This window comes from Grus americana, chromosome 17 (assembly GCF_028858705.1).
Source record: "Grus americana isolate bGruAme1 chromosome 17, bGruAme1.mat, whole genome shotgun sequence".
Lineage (NCBI taxonomy): Eukaryota > Metazoa > Chordata > Aves > Gruiformes > Gruidae > Grus > Grus americana.
Genome location: NC_072868.1, coordinates 16,684,420 through 16,703,763, shown reverse-complemented (window position 1 = coordinate 16,703,763; position 19,344 = coordinate 16,684,420). Strand labels below are relative to the sequence as shown.

Genomic DNA, 19,344 nt, shown 5'->3' with positions numbered 1-19,344 from the left:
ATAATAGAAACTATGTGAATTCCTCAGATGGACACACAGTTCTTCAGTAATAAGTTTTGTTTGTTTTGCTTTTTACCACCTCGGAATATCTATTATAAGAACACGATTTTAGACTCCTTCTCTCACGCCAAGTGCAATCGCTTGCATTTTAAGGGATTCATGAGCACAGCTTGGCATCGGCAAACATGGATTATACGGAACAAGAACTGTCAGACACTTTGGGATGGTTTAACCTGGATCCGTTAGAATAAAAACTGTGACACAGCGTGAATGGTACCCCGAACAGTTACACTCACATCTTGCAGACACTTGCATACAGCAGTTACTCCACCAGCACGGAGTAAAGCAAGCTGCCTCGCGGGTGCTACTCTGAACTTCAATGCTGCTCCCTCCCTGCTCCATGGATGCTTCAGCCAAGGAGTAGAAACACGACTCCAGAGATCGATCACTCATCAAGAAATGAGTTTCAGCTCATAGTGAAAAGTCAAAACAAATGAATAGAACTAATGCTACAGAAATTGCCTGGAAGGTTTGACAATAATGATCAGGTCTGCGAACACCAAAGCCCTCGAGTGGCTTGTTGTTGTTATGGCCGTGTTTGACGGGATGAGTTAACTCAGTAACCCTGCACGCCTGCGATTTCACACCTTCCGTGCTGGCAGCTCTGTGCTAGCAGCTCTGCGATAGCGCTGCCTGGCCCAGCAAGAGCTGACCTGCATGAGCTGGCTTATGCCTGTGCCTGAAACACGGACCCGCACGAGCAGGGATGGACGTCTGGACACAACCAACCGCAACGATGCACAACATCGTGCACGACGACGAACGGCTCCGAGGCGTGCAGAGGTGCGCAGGCAGGGAGCCGGGCCAAGCAGCAGGCTGCTGCGTGCGCCCGTCGGCTGCGGATCCCAGGGGCATCTCACGTGGCGCCTGCGGGGCTCGCTGCCATTTCACAGACCTGGCGTGGAGCAACACCCAGGAGAAGGGATTTTTCTCACCTCTGCAGCACCACATCTACAAGACTGGGCTTTTTATCCCTAAGTAAGTGATGGCCTGTTGCTGCAATTATCAGAGGGCTTTCCAATGCCTTTGCCTACTCAGTGGCTTCGGAACGAATCAACAGGCAACAGGCAAAAAGCTGCAAGCTGCTGAATGTGCGTGCTTGTCTGAAAATGAGGTCCATTTTGAGGCATAACTGATCATTTAACAACATATCACCTCTTTGGTCCTCCCACACAGCTGCCTGGGGAGGAACTTGCTCCGGATGATGCTTTGAACCTGTGAAATCCCCTCCTAAAACCTGTCAAGTGCTGAATGTGACACAGATGAGGTGGAATCAAATTGCCGCATGAAAAGCAGATACTTCACAGTTCTTGCTTCACTGCAGCTAATGATCTGCTGACACCGGTGGGAGTTTTTAACCGGGATCAGCTTCTGCTGAGGAGAGCACTCAGATATTCTGTTGGTAGCAACAGTGCTCTCGGGGGAACCCCACTGGTAGGGAAATGGCCAGTTATCTCGAAGCTGCTACTTACTAAGGCTTTCCCGGCGGGATAGTGCCAACAGCTACCAGACAGATCTGATGGGAGAATCCCTGAGGATAAGGGTTCCCGGGTGGCCGTGTCAAAAAAAATGAAAAACAAAGGGAAAAAAGCGAATCCCAGCAGCACCCGAAGGTGGAGGTGGGACACAAGGAGAAGATGTCACGGAGCCCCAGCGTGCCCCCTCTCGGCAGGGCACCTGAGCTTACCTGAGACACGTGCAGATTGTCTGGCAGAAACTGAGATTATCATCGCAATGTGATTTAGCCTGCGTTACTAATGCTGCTGAACCAATTAATGTTTTTAACCATCTTCCCAGAACTGGGCTGAGATCAGGAAGTGCTACTGAAATGCAAAAATATTGCTAAATATGCAACATACGTCCTAAATGGCAGAGGCTTATTACTCCAGATCACTTCGTGCTCTGCTTCCAATGAGTTCGAAAAGCACAGTCCTGACAGATCTCTCCAAATTGCCAATGTATCCAGTATTCCAAAAATAAAACTTACTTTTTTTTTTCTTGGGGAGCAAATACATTTTTTTCTTGTAGGAGCTTTGCTGTCTGCTATGCAGCCAACATTTTCATATTTTAATTACAAAAACCAGAAAGATAAATCACACATACTGGTATCTCCACTCTTGGCTCTTTTATGCCCCTAAGACTCATCAAAGCAAACGCATCTCAGAGCAAATGCCTAGACATCTTCAACAAGCCTGGCAAACAGCAGCCACTGCACAGGCAAATTAGGTGTGCGTATACAATTCAGACAGAGCCGATCTTATTCTGCAAACCGTGACCGGATTTCTGCCTGAAAGCTCTTTGGTGATGGGCACAAATACAACGTGCAATTGTGTCAGGGTCTTAGAAATGCCTGGCTAATGCATATTTGCTTCTCCTTTTCTTTGCGTTAAGGGGGTGTGATCTGATCTGCGGGGCTCCCTGCGGGGCCCGGGGACCATCCACCCTCTGCTCCGGGCTCCGGTGGATGTAGGAGCTACACCTGGGGTTTCCCCACCCGAGTAGCTCCCCACTGCCGGCAGGAATGGCCTGTTCCCACTCCTAAAAGGAGGTGAAGGAGAGGCCAGGTGATCCTTTGCCGCAGTTCCCTTCCTACCCACAGAAGCTGCAGTTTGCTGAACGTTTCCTTTAGCAAACGGGCCGTTGTTTCAGCAGGGACACGTTTGGGGTGGAGGCCACTATTCTTTCAGCCATCTGGTCCCATAAAGGATCATAACCTTTTCTACGGAGAAGGGTGGTGGCTGCCCCCACTACTCTCCCTTCCCCACCACTGTGCCCAGAGACTTCACCCAGCTGCTACAATGCTCTGATAGATGGTATCTTCTCATCAACATTGCCCAGAGATCTTACCTATCCGTCATCCTCTCCTTAGCCTCGCCTTGTTTACTCATTTCTACTACTTTTTAAAAAGCTGCCGTCAATAATTCACTAACCACAATTTCTGTTGATTTCCCATACAAAATTGGCTCCTCTCTTCTTCTATGCAGTTGTTATTTCAGTAAAGCTTGCATCTCAGTAAATAAAACTCACACATAAGAAACTCTTCAATGACTTTCTTCACATGATTTATGGCAAGACAGGTTCTGCTAAAGGGGTGAGTCATTCAGCAAAGGGAGAGGAAAACTGTTCATTATGTATTTGTGAAATCCCCAAACCGCTGAAAAGGCACCATTTACCAACAAAAAGCATTGCAGGATGCACACGAACCAGCAATGTAGGCAGAGCGCTTCCAGAAATGACTGTGACACGGGGCACCTTGGCGGCAGCCTCTCTTTCTCAGGATCCAGTATGTGAGTGGGAGGTGTGGGTTTCTCAGCTTACACGCTGGCAGGATTTGCCCCAGAAATCAAAACTGCAAGATTTGTTCTGTCCCTCAGGGGAATACCAGAACAACCCGGGCTTTCCCTGCTTCAGCTGCAGCCTCCTCAGCTGCACAGCCCTTAGCATCGACATCTAGAAAAAACAATGACCAGGATGCGCCTCAGCCTCAGAATCAAACCTGCTTCTCCACTTCAGCTGTGTTCCTCGCAGCTCAGCTCAGAGCACGGCGGTCACTCCTTGAGCAGGCAGGACTGGCCACAGTGCTAGGATCTGGCCCAGGTTTGAATTCAAAACCTCCCGCCACCTGCCAGCTTATGGAAAACAAGTTCTGGTTCTGCCTCTACTCAAAATAAAACTACTCCCAGGAAGGCAGGCAGCTTGCACGCTCGTGCACAAACAGGGAGGATGTATATATGCCCCTACACGCACACCCTCACTGGCTCCCTGCTACCAGAAAAGACCTCCTAGCCAGAAAGATCCAGCAGCAACAACACTAATAAATACAATTTGCACAAGCCCCAAGTCCCTCGCTGTCCTCGCAAGCTCTAAGCACCGTGAAGAGCCACGGGCTGCCAAAGCCTGTTTCAGGAAAGGGAGTGCGCGCAGGCAGGAGGCACAGGTCGCTCAGGCGGTGGCACGGACCCAGCCAGCGCAGGAAGAGCAGAGCACCTTGCGTTTGCCTATCTGAGCACGTCAGGTCTGTCCCCTCGGTGCCAGCCTGGAGCAGAGGGATAAGACGATCGTTTTTCCAAGAGATGGAGAAGCAGCAAATCTCAGGGGATACTTACAGCATTCGATGGGGTTTGATGCTGCTTGCAGAGAAACGATCCTGCCATTGGACTCAGGGATGTGCACGCGGAAGACGAGCCGGACGCGGGTGTTCTTCCTGCCAATGTCCGTCTCTCCCTTGCGCAGCTCGATGTCTGCGTTCCTCAGCTTCAAAATCCCCGCACAGTCAATGCTGCAAAACACACCGTTTAGCTTAACATTTCTGCTCTCAGGCAGCTTGGAAATAGGTGACAGTCAAGAGGATTAAGCTGTTTTGCTTTGATCTCCAGGTTAAGAGCAGACACTTGTTCTGCTTTGGATGTCAATATTGCCATGTCAGCAGTTACAGGGGAAGAAATCCCAGGCACGCAGTGAGTGAGGGATGCTGCTGGACCCCCCCGCCCCCAAAGAGCCTGGGCCCGGTGGCTCAGCGCATCCCAGGCACGTGCCAGCCGAGGGATGGGGTGGCCTTTACGCTGGGAACGGCCGAAGCCACTCTCCAGACACTGGAACCCCGAGTCTCACCTCCCGCGGGTCTAAGCGCAAGAGCGCGTGGCAGCGCCCGCCCCAGCCCCCAGGCCGGCAGAGTGAACCAGAACAAGAAGTGCCCTGGCACCGGCAAGAAGCTGAGCCTGTGCCGGAGCCCTCCGCGAGACAGAGAGCATTAAAGCCTCCCCCGCCAGCCCTGCCGCCAGCCCCGTGCCCGCACACTGCACAGCAGCTATTGCTGCACGTGGGCGAATGAGTTCAGCTCCACGGGGAATCCCAGCAGTCGAACCAGCTAACTGCGTGCACCATCCCGGCACGTCTTCCCCACAGTCTGTACGGGCGAGGGTTGGATTCAACTCCAAAGCAGGAACCAAACTGCTCTCCCCTCCTTTGGACAAGGTAGGCGCTTCTGCTAGAACTGGGCTCTCCAGCCCTGGCCCGGGTCACCGTGTCACCATGTCACCGTGTCACCGTGTCATCCTCAGAGCCCTGGGACGTTGTTCCCAGCCGAGGCAATCGCTGGCAGTGCAGAAAAGGGTTCTCTGCTCCCATTCGACATCTTCCCGCACAAAGGGAGGATGTAGGGAGCAGGATGGGGCTGAGCAGCAATGAAAGGATCAGGATTGCTTAAACCAGCATTGCAGCTTACTATTGGTGTAAGTGCAGGTTAACGCCTGTGTTAGTCCAGTGTAACCTAGCAAGCATGCCTCTCTACACTAAGAGAATGTGCCAATTAGTATTCACAGAGTCCGAGATCTTCAGCTCAGCAATAGTCCTCGGAGGGTGCACTGTTATTAGACAGGCACTGCCAACCCATTTTCATACCAGTTTCAGAGACATACCATTTTTCTTCTTTTGATATGAATTAAAATCATGTTTTGGGAGGCATAAACCCCAAGCTGTTTCCTACACCCACACTGTTCCTTGCCATTGCGTGTGTGCAGGGGTTTATTACTCCAGGGTTTCTCGTTAGGAACACAGTCATGTTCCATTCAGCACTCGGCTGCTTAAGTTTGAGATGTGGACTTTTATTTATCTCCTTGGGTGCAGAGGGAAGGAGAGGCTTGAAGGAAAGGGAGGAATGAGGTATATTTTCTGAAAAAAAAAAAAAAGATATATAAAGAAAGAATGTGGATTTTGCGATGAAGTAGGGGGGCTTAAAAACATAGCTGCTCTGCCAATTTTGTCAGTATCCTCTGAAGGATGGAGATACAGCTCTTCCCTCTGCAGAGCAATCACTCTCGTGCTGCCTGGCACACGTTCAAGCCTGAAGTTTCAGACTGGTGCCCACTTCATCCCTCTGCCTCCATAAAACTGGAAGGAATAATACAGAAAAGATGTGTCTGTACTTGCTTTTCTGTTAATCTATTACAACAGGAGAGTGCGATTTCGTGGCCAGAGCACTTGGCCGAGTCCAGGAGAGATGTTTTCTATTCCATTAAATGTAAAACGAACCGTACACCTTTCCTCCGCTGTCTACTGCTCCTTGCTCCTCATTGCATCACCGCACCAAAAGGACTTGAGACTCGAGTCTCGTTTTCCTTAGTGCCCTGCAAAACCACTCTGACTTTGAAGATGACAGATGACTACAGTATAGTCACCGTGGCTATTGGGGTAAAGAGCAAAAATGCCTGCACGGTCAGCTGGTGAACGGTAACTCTTTTGGCAGCTTTAACCCAGGTGCTTGTAACTGCTGCTCATGCTTTTGTAAAAAGGGTCTCACACTCATATATCATCCCGAAGCTCTGGAAACGGGACTCCCTCCAGAGCAGACATCGTTATTCATTCAACTGACTCCTTTCCACAGGAGAAAGAACTTCACATGCCAATTTAATCCTCCTCAACTTTGCTAATAAAAAAAAAACATGCTTACGTTGCTTTCATGTTGTTTTTGGGTTCCAGTGGGATCTCTAAAACTTTGGTGTTGCCAATGATTTTTTCATAGCTGGTGGTGGTGACGGTTTTTCCCGTAATGCGATGGACTTGATAGAAAGCGTGAGGTTTAAGTATCCGTTCGTCTGCTGTCCCAATGAAGATCTGAAGACCCAAGGGTTTGTTCTCCATGTAACCGTGAAGCTGACAAGACATTAAAAATCTATTATCACAACAGGGCTTGTGATGCCTTCATGTCAGGAAACCAAATACATCTACAGATATGGAGATATAGAGAGACATAAAGATATGTGTAGTACAGGCTCTTTCCTGCTCTCAGAGACAGACATCCTCTTTAGAGTATTTGCTGGAGTCCATGATACATAGGGAAGGGAGCTAATGGAATAGCTATAATATATAGCTAGAGTTATAACACTAAATATATCTAGAAGAAAAAAAGAATATATCAAGAAGAAAAAATGCCAGACAAGCTCTCCATTACCAGAAATTTGTTAGTTGTCTCCAAAACAGATTGATAAACCCCCCTCAAAAGGTACATTTTTGAGTACACTTCTTTAATTTGCAGTGGCTGATTCCTAAATTGAGGTTCAAAAGATTTTTCTCTGTGGGGTGGATAAAGCTGCAAAGAGGAGCTGACTCCCCGCACCTGCAGCCTTGGGCAGCGCTTCCTGCTTCCCGTCCGCAGGAAACACAGTAAGGACAGAAGAAAGTCTCTCGCTTGCATTTATATACGTGGCATATACGTGGCACTCCCATATGCACCTTCTCCAGACCTTATCCAAGCTAATGGGAGATGCCCATTGACGTAGGGGACTTTAAATCAGTCCCTGTGTGACGTCCAACTTGCAAAGCCAAGTTTCTGTCCAGCCTAACGGTCAGTAAAATGACTTTGCCTCAGCTCAGCTTGTGATTCCTACTTCGACTGCAGGGGTTTTCCCCCCTAAACAGGAAGTATCTAGTGAACACGTTTGTGATTTTGAGAACTGAAATGTTAAACGATGTATAAACATTTCAGAAATTAATGATCCCTGCCACATCCCTCTCTCTGGCCTCAGCAGTCCTGCCCCAGCTCCCACCCATTTCAAACCCCGCGGGAAGGACCGTCCTGCCAGCTCTCGCTTTGCCCAGGTCACCCTGAGCTTCACACCTCTCCTGCTTCGCCCGACTCCCTCATACCAGACATAAGCTGCCTGCCTTCATCTTCAGAGCTCTGCCTTTCTCTTTGCCCTCTCACCTCTCATTTTCTACCCAGTTATCAACACCTATTCCCAAACTTCCCAAATCCAGCCCCAAACACCAGCATCAACTTCTTAAACACTCAAGTGTTGCATTTCCTGCCCATCCGCCTCTTCCCCCAGGGAGGATGTTCCCTTTTAATATCTACATCTCCAGCCTACAAATCTCCTTGTCTGCAGAATTCTTAGATAGTCTTAAGAGGAAATACGTTGTTCTTCTCCTGAAATCACGTATGTGGAGCGGCGCCGGTTCACTGATTCGCTGCTCTTTGAAACTCATCCTTCCCCAGGTGGTGGTTCACCTTCAGCCGTTCCTTTGCTTTCCACCACAATACTACCTGCGCGGGTAGAGATGGCATTTTTGTCCTGTGACCGTACAGTACCTGGCACAAGGACGTCTCAGCGGACCTCAGAGACGGGCACCTCGAGGGTTCAAGGACATAGACAGGCTCGTCTGTACTAAATAACATTTTTATAAACAGCATTTGCTGCAAGAGAAGCAAGAAAGCCAGAATGCCTCCATAGGCCAAGAGACGAGGAAATTTCTCCTTCTTTATTAACATTCAAAATTACAAATCAAACCATTCTAAATTTCTCACATAACCAAAAATGAAAACCAGACATTTATCTACCGCATAGCCAGTGATCTAGCTGAAAGGGAACTTTATGGTCTGAGACATGCTAAATTTGTTTTCAATTACTCCGTCCACATACAAAACCTTGATGAAGCCATACAAAGCAAATAGTACTGGAAGATCAGAGAAAAGGAAGATTAAGCTAATGGTATTCAGGGCCAAACCGTTCTGTTTTTTTCCTTTTTTCTTTTCACCAGTCAGCGGGAGGTATCTTTGCATAGAAGGATTAATTCCCCCCTGGAAGGGGACCACATGCAGCATCAATGCAGTCCTGGCAACTTTCCTTCAGTATGGCAAATGTAAAGCGACACTCACTCTTCTGAGCTATCATTACTCATCTAGCACATATTTGCAAGGCGTACAAAGACAGGGTCTATGCCCCAGAGACCTTACAACCCAAGGGCCCAAATTTGCAGCCTCCACTTACATGAATAGCTCCATTGAACTCAGCAGGCCTTAAGGAGGGCTTGTGCAAGAAAGAATTACTGAACCCAGCCCAGCCGCGGCTCAGACACCTACGATAGCTCACTCGCACAAGCGCTTTGGGAGAGTGCGAGGAAGGGACGCGGGGCACGAGGCTTTGTGCACGCTTGCCAGTTGGCTCTGGGAGCGGGGTGGAGGGGGAGCGCAGCGGGACTCCACGCATGAGGGCTGGCACTGGGGAAGCAGCCTTGCCAAGAACGTGATAAATGCCAAGGCAGCCATGGGGAGACGTGGAAATGTATGGAGCGTCTCGAAGATTAAAGGCGACAGAGGTCAAAATGAGAGATCTACCGGGAACAGGCCTGAACGCAGGAATCAGCCCCCATTTACCCGCGGAGGCCCGTTAAGCCCAGGTCCTCTGGGAGCCGGACCAGAACTCATCCTAAGCGTGGTGCTTTCAAGATCCAAGATTTCCTGGCCTTCAGTGAAAAGCCATTGTGTGACCAAAAGCCATCTTGTCTTCACGAGGGGAGAGGGAGAACAGTAGTTTTTAAGTACTGAGCGTGTTTATTGTCAAGCCTGACAGAGTAATGCTTTGCGGATCCAGCTGAGATGACACGAGCATCCTCTGGACCGACCGGCTATTACAGTGCAAGCAAAGCAGCTTTCACTTCGCCCTCTGCCCAGGCAGAACAAAATCCCAGAGTTACAGGTGGGAGACTGGAACGGAGGAAAACAGATAATAAATTCCAAAAGATAATTTGCCCCCAGTGAGCACAGTCAGTAGCAGCTGTACCAGAACTGGCTACGTACAGTTTGTAATACTGGCCACCTTTAAAAGTCATTTTAAGTGGGGTTTTTTTTGCATGTATAGAATGAGCTCTCAAGGTAAAAGTACTCATGGTCTTCTAATAATATGTACATCTGTGGGGGTGTGCCTGTATAAATGTACAGAGACTTAAAGAAGAGGGGAATCGGCTGCCTGTTCGTACGGCAATGTTTGTATCATCTGCTGGCGAGGGGGTATAAAACACACAGCAAAGGGCTGCCTGCTCCTGCCCAGGACCAGATTTCAAATCAACCGTTTGATCAGTGGAAGAAAGTAACATAATTATTTGGTAATTTATGACATTATGGCAATGCTTTGGGATGACATCACCATAAAATCAAAATAGCATTATAAAATGCAAATACAAAGATAAAAATATATGTAAGTATCCCCATTTAAAAGTCAAGTATCCCCGTCCTTATCTTGAGTTAATTGATTACGTTTTAAAGGATAATATAGGTGATCGTTCACCACAAGCATTTCCATCTACCTTTCCCTTGCTAAGAACAGATCAGGATGACTTAGGAACAAAAAATGAAGATGGACAGCCCACAGAACTGCTCCAGGAACCTTCAAATTGGAGTTTTACACCCCGCTCTGCCACCGACTTAGTGCCCGGCTTTGGTCACGCCATACAACGGCTCTGTTTGCCTGTACCAGGGGAACAGCGATGCTAACCCGACTTCGCAGGGACAGAAAAGAGTTAATACCGCGTGCTGCATTTTTATATAGAAAAATTCATTGTAAGCTAGAATGAAAGAACACATTAAAGCTGTGTTTCAGATATATGTCTCTCCTCAAAATCGAACTATGAGAGATTGTTCCTCTCCATAACCACTCACCTCCACTACGCTAGGCAGCTGCTTTAGTATTTAACCACAACGCTGATCTTTTCTTTGGCGGAGCGAGGAAGGAGCAAAAGTGACCCTTAAAGAACCCTACAGAGAAGCAATGACTTAAAACATTTTTTTTAAATAATAACTTTGAAATTCCTTTTTTTCTCCCTTAGCAACAACCAAGCTGCTCGAAAGCCTCAGCTGGCCCTGCGGCACAATGCCCAGCAACGGGGACCCCGCGGGGGGACACCCGGGACCAGCCCCGCGCCAAGGTGCTCCTTTACCCTTTTTCACTCTTCTTTCCGCGAAGAAAACGAAATCATCTAGGTTGTGGTTTCAAGAGAGTGAGAATCGAGAAAGATTTATGAATACAGAACTCTGGGAGGAAATATTTTTGTGTATTATAAGGTGACCTGTTCACAGTAAAACTCCCCCAAACTGTGTACAGATCGAGCTGGAAAAGACCCAACTCCTTTGAGTCACATTTGCCACAAGGGGAAAGAGAAGCCAGACATGATGTGTACCTTTCCATACTCTATTTTGGGATTTTAAGATCCTATTTCTTTCAGTTAAAAGATTTTTCTTAAACTTCACTTTTGCATAACTCTTACAATATTAACATAGCCAGACGTGGGCTGGTCTGTGACCTGAGGAAATGCAAAGCACTTTGGCAGATAAACAAATAACATCATTCAGAAAACAAGGAGACTTTTCTTGTTTGGTTTACTGCTATGATTTGGTTTCTAAACAAAATGGAAATGCGTGGCACGATTAAAATCATCGGCTCACCTCTGCATAAATAAAATCCATTCATTCTGCACTCCTCCCATGGATCAATACCAGTCAAATTTGGGGGGGGGGGGGGTATTTAAGTGCCGTGTTCAGGAAGGCACGTGCGTGATTCCGCGTGCAAAGCCGAGCAGATGTGCCCGCAGTGCTGCGTATGGGCAGCCCCGCCACCCGCCCGAACACAATTCCTGTGACGGTACCGGCAACCGCAGCCGTCGAGACCGCACGGTTGGCGTATGCGACAACGCTTTTTTTTCCCTGCACTGTTTCAAAACTCAGGTCTTCTTACACACTGAGTCCCCAGCTCCAAATATACAAGCACTTAAAGCGGGAGTTTGAAATTCAAATCTAAATCAGTCACCACCCCCGTGTTCAGACGAACCAAACCCTGCACCCGCAGAGTTCACATCGCCTCTGGCCGTGGGGTTTACAAACACAGGTTCACCTTCGCTGGGCTGCACGAATGGCAAATCTCTTTGCACAAGTGAAGCCTGCAACACTGCTTAGTTATGCTGTCTGGTAATGGAGTGATAAAGTGACAGCGGAGTCAGAAAGAAAGGCCAGTTCCTTAAAGATCCTCTAGATGGTCACCTATAGATATGGCGTATGCGTATACAGAGGGAATTTAGTGAAATCTTTGGAAATTAGATCTTTGAATCTCGGACACGTTTACTTGAGTTTAAATACTATTATATTTTATATAGAATTACAATATTAGCAAGAAGAAGGAGGATTCACAGAAGATAAGCAAGATAACTTTTTGATTCCTAAATGGGGAAGCCAGGGCAGAGAGGTGTAGTGATTTGCCGGGTCCCACAGGGAATGAGCAGCCAAAGCACCGTGAGAAACCCCACGTGCCCGTTCCCCTGCGTCCGCTTTGCTGCAGGGGTGGCCAGCCCTGCTCTGCAAATGGCACAAACGTGCAGGAACACCGCTCACCAGCCGCAGCACCTCCGTTTCCACTAGTATTGCAAGCTTCTGCCTTTGCCTTCTTAACTGATGAGTTTCAGAGCCAAATTTTCTTGGAGATTTCTAGTTTGGGTATTGCACATCTGAAAGTCTGAATGCAAACAGTGATGAGCTTTGCGAGACAAAAGCAGGAGCATCCGCAAGTCTCACGGGCACCTTTGAAGAGCCCCAGTGAGAACATTGCCCTGTGCGACACAGATGCCGATTGCCTTGGAGAGTAGAAGGGAATAATTTGTTTCCCATTCATCCCGACAGAGCTTTGCTTGTCGGGAATTTAGGTCTTTCTCCCCTGGGAGGTATAAAGCTGCATCTTTAAAGCTGATTGCTGTCTAGACAACGCAAGCTACTGCCAGAAGGGAAGTATAAAATTGGGGAATGAATTCACTAGTCTTGGTGATTTTATTTGCTTGAAAGTAATCAGCTCTCTTGCTTGTTTCAGCTCACTGTAACACGCAGCTTAGTCCATTAACTGCTGCGTATTACTTGCTATCTCCCGGTGGAAGTCACTCCAGCTTCCCCCCGGCCGGGGTGTGCATGTGTGTGGTCAGCTCTGAGAACAGCGCCGGGGTGATTCAGATGGACCGTCCCTGGCCAGTAGCGAAAAGTGGGAAAACAGAGCTCGACTGGCAGCGTTTAATTAGAAGCAAATACAAAGCCGCGTGAGAAATCGCTTCCTCTTACTGCTTCCCTTTTCCTGCTGTACACAAGGAGATAAGAAAGCACTGAAGGGCTCGCCAGCAGCGGTTGTGGCACCGGCTGCCCTGGGCTGCAGCCCAGCTCGCCCAACGCCCACCTTCCTCTAGAAACAGCGAGAGGCTGCACAGTCGAACCCGCACGTGTCTCAAAGCTTCTGACACCACCAGCTATCGCCCTGCTCAGGCTCCTCACCAGCCCCGAGGCTGTTTTCCGTTCCAGCAGGCGTTCTCGGACACCGCGCAGCGGACAAGAGGAAGGTGTGCTTGTCCGAGTGGCCCCCGCTCGGCACAGCTTGCTGTCCTGCCTCCCTTCTGGGGGGGGCAACTTTGCGTCTCGGATCTGATCATTAATTCTCATCATTAATACCCTTTGACTGCACCAATTTCAAGGATGTTTTGGGGAGTCTTTACTCAAAAATACTCCTACCAAGATGGAAAATCTCACTGTATTGTCTCGGGGAGAGTGGCATATCAATAGCTGTCAGTAATTAAGACAAAGACCTCATCCAGACACCGTATCATGTAGCGGCTTGCCTGCCTGCTTCACTTAGAGCTGACATTGAGCAATAAAGTTGAATCTTGTCACATGTTTTTGTTCAATTTAATGTACTTGGGACACAGCAAAAGAACGCAAACCAGAAGGAAATCTCTGCCTCGGTTCTTTTTGCTCCTTACCGGAGCAGTCTAAAAAGGCCTCCAAAGATAATCCTTCAAACATCTGATTCTGCTAAATGATGAGTTTTTATTATACTCAATTTTAAGTGTTTCTTATTTTGGTGACAATTTTGTCAAAATTCCAAGGACTGAATCTCATTTGCTCTGCTGCTCCTTACAGTAAATGACAACCAGACTCCCAGTGTCTAACTGGGATTTCTGCTTCCACGTGGGGTTAAAATACAGGTCTGGGACAGAGCTGGCAGCTCTTGGGAGAGAGCACTTGGGGGTTTGTTCCTGACCGTCCTGACACCGGCCTTACCTTGCAATGGAAGCAAGCTGTTTCCTCTCTGTGCCTCAGTTTCCCTACCCCTATGAAGAGCTGATCCTGTTTTCAAGATGCTTTGACTCTCTTGGCTGAAAGTTTAAGAGAAGAGGCACTACGCATCTGACTACTGCATGTGCCCAGATAGGGGGATTTGGGGATCGGATTTTCACAGCTGGGTGAAAATATGAATTTTTTCCTACTAAGAAAACCAGCTGCGTAATTAAAGAGCTTCCATTCACATTCATGACAAAAGATTTAAACTTCCCCCAGCACGACAAAGCGCGCTCTGCCACAGGTAAATCAGAGGGCGCAAATCTGCTGATGTTGACAGAATCGCACTGGGGGAGCTCCTTGGCACGGGCTCTGCCACCGGTTAGCGAAGTCACTGCCTTGCCGGCTGGGGGGGCTCTGCAGGGACCGGCCTCGGCACAGCGGGAGCAGAAGGCCGGGTGGAAGCAGAGCTGCTTGCTTATCACCCAGCCTTGCAGGTTCCTCTGCCACGGCCAGGTCATCCTCCCGGCACGCAGGCGAGGCAGCGATGCTTCGGGTGCAGCCCCGGGAGCATCTCGCTGTGGCACCGCAATGTGGCACAAAGCTTGAGAGCAACCCTGCCGAGGAGGGGGAAGGTGGGACAGCGGTAGCAGCAAGAGCGTCTTGGAGTTACTCGGTTCAGCCCGAGATGATTGATTCTGCTGCACTCACCCACGTCCCAGCACCGAGCCCCCCTGCCAGGGCTGCGCCTCCTGCGAGAGGGTTTGGGGTCCAGGAACCACGCCACGTGTCTGCTCAGGCACTGGCTAGCTGCCTGAATGGCAGCCAGGTTTTGGAAAGGATCTTGGCCAAAAAACATTTTTGGGAAAAAGGAAAAAAAGAAAAGGGAAAAGAAAATAGAAGAGATAAAAGTAAGCCCTTAGGAGCCTCTCTCCTCCCCAGTTTCTCTCTCATGCTGAAACCCACAACACGAGGCATGCTCCGAGAGAATAACTCAGGTCTGCTGGAAGCATCAGGGTTCCAACAGTTGTTTCAGAATGAAATACAGACCCTAGAAAATTTTCACCGAGCAGCAGCAGGCAGGAGTCCAGTCCCTTTCCCCCCAAACAGCCATTAGCCCAGCGAGCACGACGCTCCCCCGGACACAGGAGACCCAGGTGCGAGTCCTCGCTTGGCGCAAGGCTCTTCCAATTCAATAGACATTGGTCTTGAGAGAGAGGAGGAACTGGAGGCTTAGCTGGATGGTGAAGCCCATGAGCAGAGAGCTCAGATGTGAGTTTACAGGACACTATCCACCCTGCACGAACTTCTCCCGCGGACTCTCGAGCGCACCCTGAACGGGATGAGGTCTGTAGGCGTTACTGCTGCGCTGGAAGTGTCCGCATTCATGGCAAACAGCCATAAATTTGAACTCTGGTTTACTGCGCTCTGACTCCCCCACATACAGTCCTGCAGGGAGATCACTCATGAAAGAATAGCCTAAATCTTGCATCTGCCTAACCCAGGCGTATTCCTAAGCCAAGGAATAACCCAGGCTGCCTGCATCTCACAGGCATCACACTCAAACCGGTTGGCAAACACTCCTTCCCCTCACCTCTGCCAAAATTACCTTCCATCAAAATCAATGTATTTTGAATTGGGCTCAAAAGTTTCAATGAGAGCTTTTGATTCACCTCTAACTCAAAGCGGGTTGGCCATGGGAAAAGCCCCCAGCTCCCTCGGCGTACGTGATTCACTGAGCATCTGCCCTGCGCCCCAACTGCGCCGCGGAGCCATCCTGCCCGTCCTTCTCTTAGGGGCGAGCTGCACTCGCTCAGCCACAACGCCTGGGTGACAGCGTCCCTTTCACACAGCGGGATGCAGACCCAGCACAGGATGCAACTTATCTCTGGTTACATTCTCCCAGTAGCTAATTATCCTGACCGTTATCCAGCAGTTCTCTTCTTGCGTTAGTTACAGAAAGCATACAGGTCAGTTCTTCTTGGTTTATTAGGTATCTTATTTGATAGTCCCGGTTTTTCAGTCCAGTCTCTCATCTAAACAAAAGCAAATTTCAGGCGCACCCATATTTTCCTACCCTACTTTTGATTTATCTAGCAATTCCATTTCCTCAGTGGCTCCACTGAGCTTTCAGAGAGATAGATCTCAAGGGACAGCCACGCTACGAGTATGCTGGCAGCACAGCGTGAGGGGTACTGACTGACCTACCCTTGCATTTCATCGGATATTAGTTTTGAAGAGAATTACCCAGACCTACCCAAAATCTGCATTTTCAGAGTTGCACACCCATCCCTGCAATCGCACGTGTAACCTCAGTAAATATATCCGCAACCCAACAGCCCAAAGCTCCAGAGGCACCTACAATCATCACGGTTGTGCAAACACGCCCAGTAGTCCTTTCAGTAGGTCAATCCCGCAGGAAACGTGCCGTCGGTCTGCCAGACGCTGTCCTCGAGGTGGGGGCAGAAATCCCTGCAAGGGCCAAAAGCCGCCGAGAGCCTGCGCGAGGCTCCCGCTCGCGGGAAAAGGGAAGCAAAGGCCACGAGAATGGTACAGAGCTGCTGCACAGCACGAGCCCAGCACCGCCTGCCACGGAAGCGCAAACACGCAGGGCTTCGCCCCGGACCTCGGACTTCCCCTTCGCTGAACAGGGGCAGTTGGGAAGATGGGCAGAAAAGGACAAACTCAACTCCTCGGACGCGCCCTCGTCAGCGAGCCTTCCCGGGCAGGCTGCTCTGGGTTTCGGCAGGGGCGCGTCTCCAGCCCAGACCTGCTCGTGAGAGTGCGAATCAAGCCGCGATTCGGTTTGAGTTGCCATCGGAGGTTTCACTAACACACAAAGGAATTAGTCGAATGTTGGAAGTCACACACAGTTAAAGTCAGGGCCCCACGGGAAGCCTCGGCTAGAAAACAATGTCTCCTTTGACTTGGAAACCACAAGAAAACACATACGGCAAAATTCAACTGTAAAAGGAAAGTGGAACATACGTTTGTTATTGTAAAGCAGCTCCTGTGTGCTCCATGAACAACTCTACCATTCCAGCTTCTTTTTAATTAAAAAAAAAAAAAAAAAAGGCAGTGAAAGTCACCTCAATTTTAGAAGCTAGAAGCCAGGGGAAGGCTGGGTCGGCTGTGCTGAACGGGAGCGCTCTCCGTACAGCCGTCCTGCCTTAAAGAGGGGGAGCGAGGAGGAGAGCAGCACACGCAGGGGTGCGCTGTGAGCTGTGCTGGGGGGGGTACCCTGTGGACCCCCCTGGTGATTTTAGGATAGCGGCCGCAGGCAGGGACTGAAGTCTCACTTGAGATAGGTTCCCCTCCAGCTGCGGGGGCAGGTGGGGAAGGAGGAGTCCCTGATGCTCTGACTTGAGGGAAATATTCCCTCCTCTCTCCCCGCCCTGTTACTCAGTTCAACCCACCGCGGCCCCCCCAGCCACCGAGACGGCTCTCTGCAGAGGTCCGGAGCAATGCTCCCCCCGACACGGTGCCCGCCTGCCCGAGCGCCCGAAACCTCCGGCTGCGGGAAGGCGCAAACGCTCCGGCTGAGCAGCGAGTTTCTCCCCAGCCCGGGTGAGGGACCACCGATGCAGGATGCGCTCGGGGCAAGGTGCTGCCCCGGCAAACTGGGGCCTGAGTGGCCAACGTCCTCAGCCGCCTTCCAGCACCGCGGCCCCGGGCTGTGCTGAACGGATTCGATTATCCGACACAAGCGGTGGAAAAAAGCAGGTTTGCTGATGAAGAACTGAGTTAATAAAGCAGTGGAAGTGAGAGAAACAAAGTGAGACATGCGAATGAGTTACTGATTGCTTATGGGCTGGCTTTCATGCAGAAGTAGTTGAGCCTTTTGTACAGATAAGTTAGAGCAGCGATGCATCAGGGGAAGGATTTGCTAAGATGGCCATAAACCCCCCCAAAAGCCAGCGTCAGGCACACTCCTTCAAGAACACGGCTGCAAGTTACTGTGCTGAAGAGCCCTCTAAAACACCAGCTTCCTCAAGGGCTCTTTACAGCGAGGTAAGTCCAAAGCACACAGGTGCTTCGGGAAAAAATAGAAGTAATAAGAAAAACAAGAAGAAGTAAAAAAGCGTGTATTTACTCTTCGACCCCAAGACTTAGCTGAGTTCTCATAAACAGATTTTTAAGAAAATAGCATAAAAATAGCATAGCCTCTCCACAGTCCATGGCAGATGCACATCTGAAATGGATGCCCTGTCTCACCGCTCTCAGTTCTCTGAGGTGAACGCAGCAGTCAGTCACCCATTTCTCTCAGCGACCATCTCCGAGGACCCCAGGGGACTTCAGAATGTGGGGAGATTATGATGTGAAATGGGTTTGTCTCATTCACACCCAAGGGCTGCAACATGTGTGGGAGCTCCTAGGAGGATTCTTGAAAATAATGCTGGGAGACATCTCAAGGAATCATCTAGTTCATCTCTCCTGTCCCAAGCAGAATTTAAATAAATCCATGTCCTTCCTAGCAGATGTTTGCCTAAAAGCATGCAAAGATGGAGATTTTTAACCCCTCTGGGCAGGGCGTGCTGCTGCGGGGTGAACTTGGACCGAGCTCGGTTTGTGTCTGGATTGCCACCTCTATCCCCATCACATCCGTCAGCTCTTTACACGGGAGCAGTCACTGCCTTTCCTAATGGACGGTCTCTTCAGAGCCTCGACTGGAGCAGTTGGGTACAAATAAGCAGCTGTCCCTCAACTTTGGTGAAAAAGAGCTGGAAACCGATCACGCCCACCCCTCCTCTGCGGGCTCAATGACGGTTGGACCCGCAAGATGGTAGGTGCACGCAAACTTCAGCTTTGTCCTTGCTACACAGGACTTCCTTGCCATTCTCAGCGACTGAACACCATGGGGATACTCACACTGGCATTCAACTTACATCCCTAAAATCAAAGGCTGAGTTTCTCGATAGTTAACAGCAAGCTGTAGTTTCCTCCCAAGAGTGACTCAGAACAGCTAAACTGGGAGCCTGGGCTTCTCCATGTGACCCTAGATGGTCTCTGAAGTTAGATGGTGTGAACATTACTGGCATGCACGGCTTCTCTCTTCCTCCCCAGGCAAAGGAAGGAAATGCCCTCTTCTGCGTGGCCCATCTAGCCAGAGGTTTTGATTAACCAGACTCTTCTGCCATACTAGGAGCGCACAACTGGTGCAGAGTCTTGTGCACAAACTCTCGGGGCTAGACACGTGAAGAAGAGGAAGCAGCATCAGAAAGATAAACCACAAGATAAGGCCTGGAGGATATGAGATCTGCTGGTCTGTAGCTTCAGAGCACCCGAAAGAAGAAACTTGCATGCAAAACGCATTTTTCAAAAAGTAAATATTGCAGGCCAACACCATGCTGCAAAGACTAGCCAACATCTCTTCCTCCAGAAGGTTCAGCTGGATAATTAGCCACATGGAGGGTTAATTTAATGGGAATTAA

General features: G+C 49.4%; 1 protein-coding gene across 5 annotated transcripts in view; it reads right to left on the bottom strand.

Moving 5' to 3' along the window:
* Positions 1-19,344, bottom strand: part of NFATC2 (nuclear factor of activated T cells 2) — a 99,363-nt gene that overhangs the window by 57,440 nt on the left and 22,579 nt on the right. For all 5 annotated transcript variants that reach the window (XM_054845523.1, XM_054845525.1, XM_054845522.1 and 2 more), the window contains exons 4-5: positions 6,509-6,711; positions 4,167-4,339 (exon numbers count right to left, since the gene is read on the bottom strand). In XM_054845523.1, coding sequence (XP_054701498.1) covers positions 4,167-4,339; positions 6,509-6,711 — 376 coding nt within the window. The remainder of the gene's footprint in view (positions 1-4,166; positions 4,340-6,508; positions 6,712-19,344) is intronic.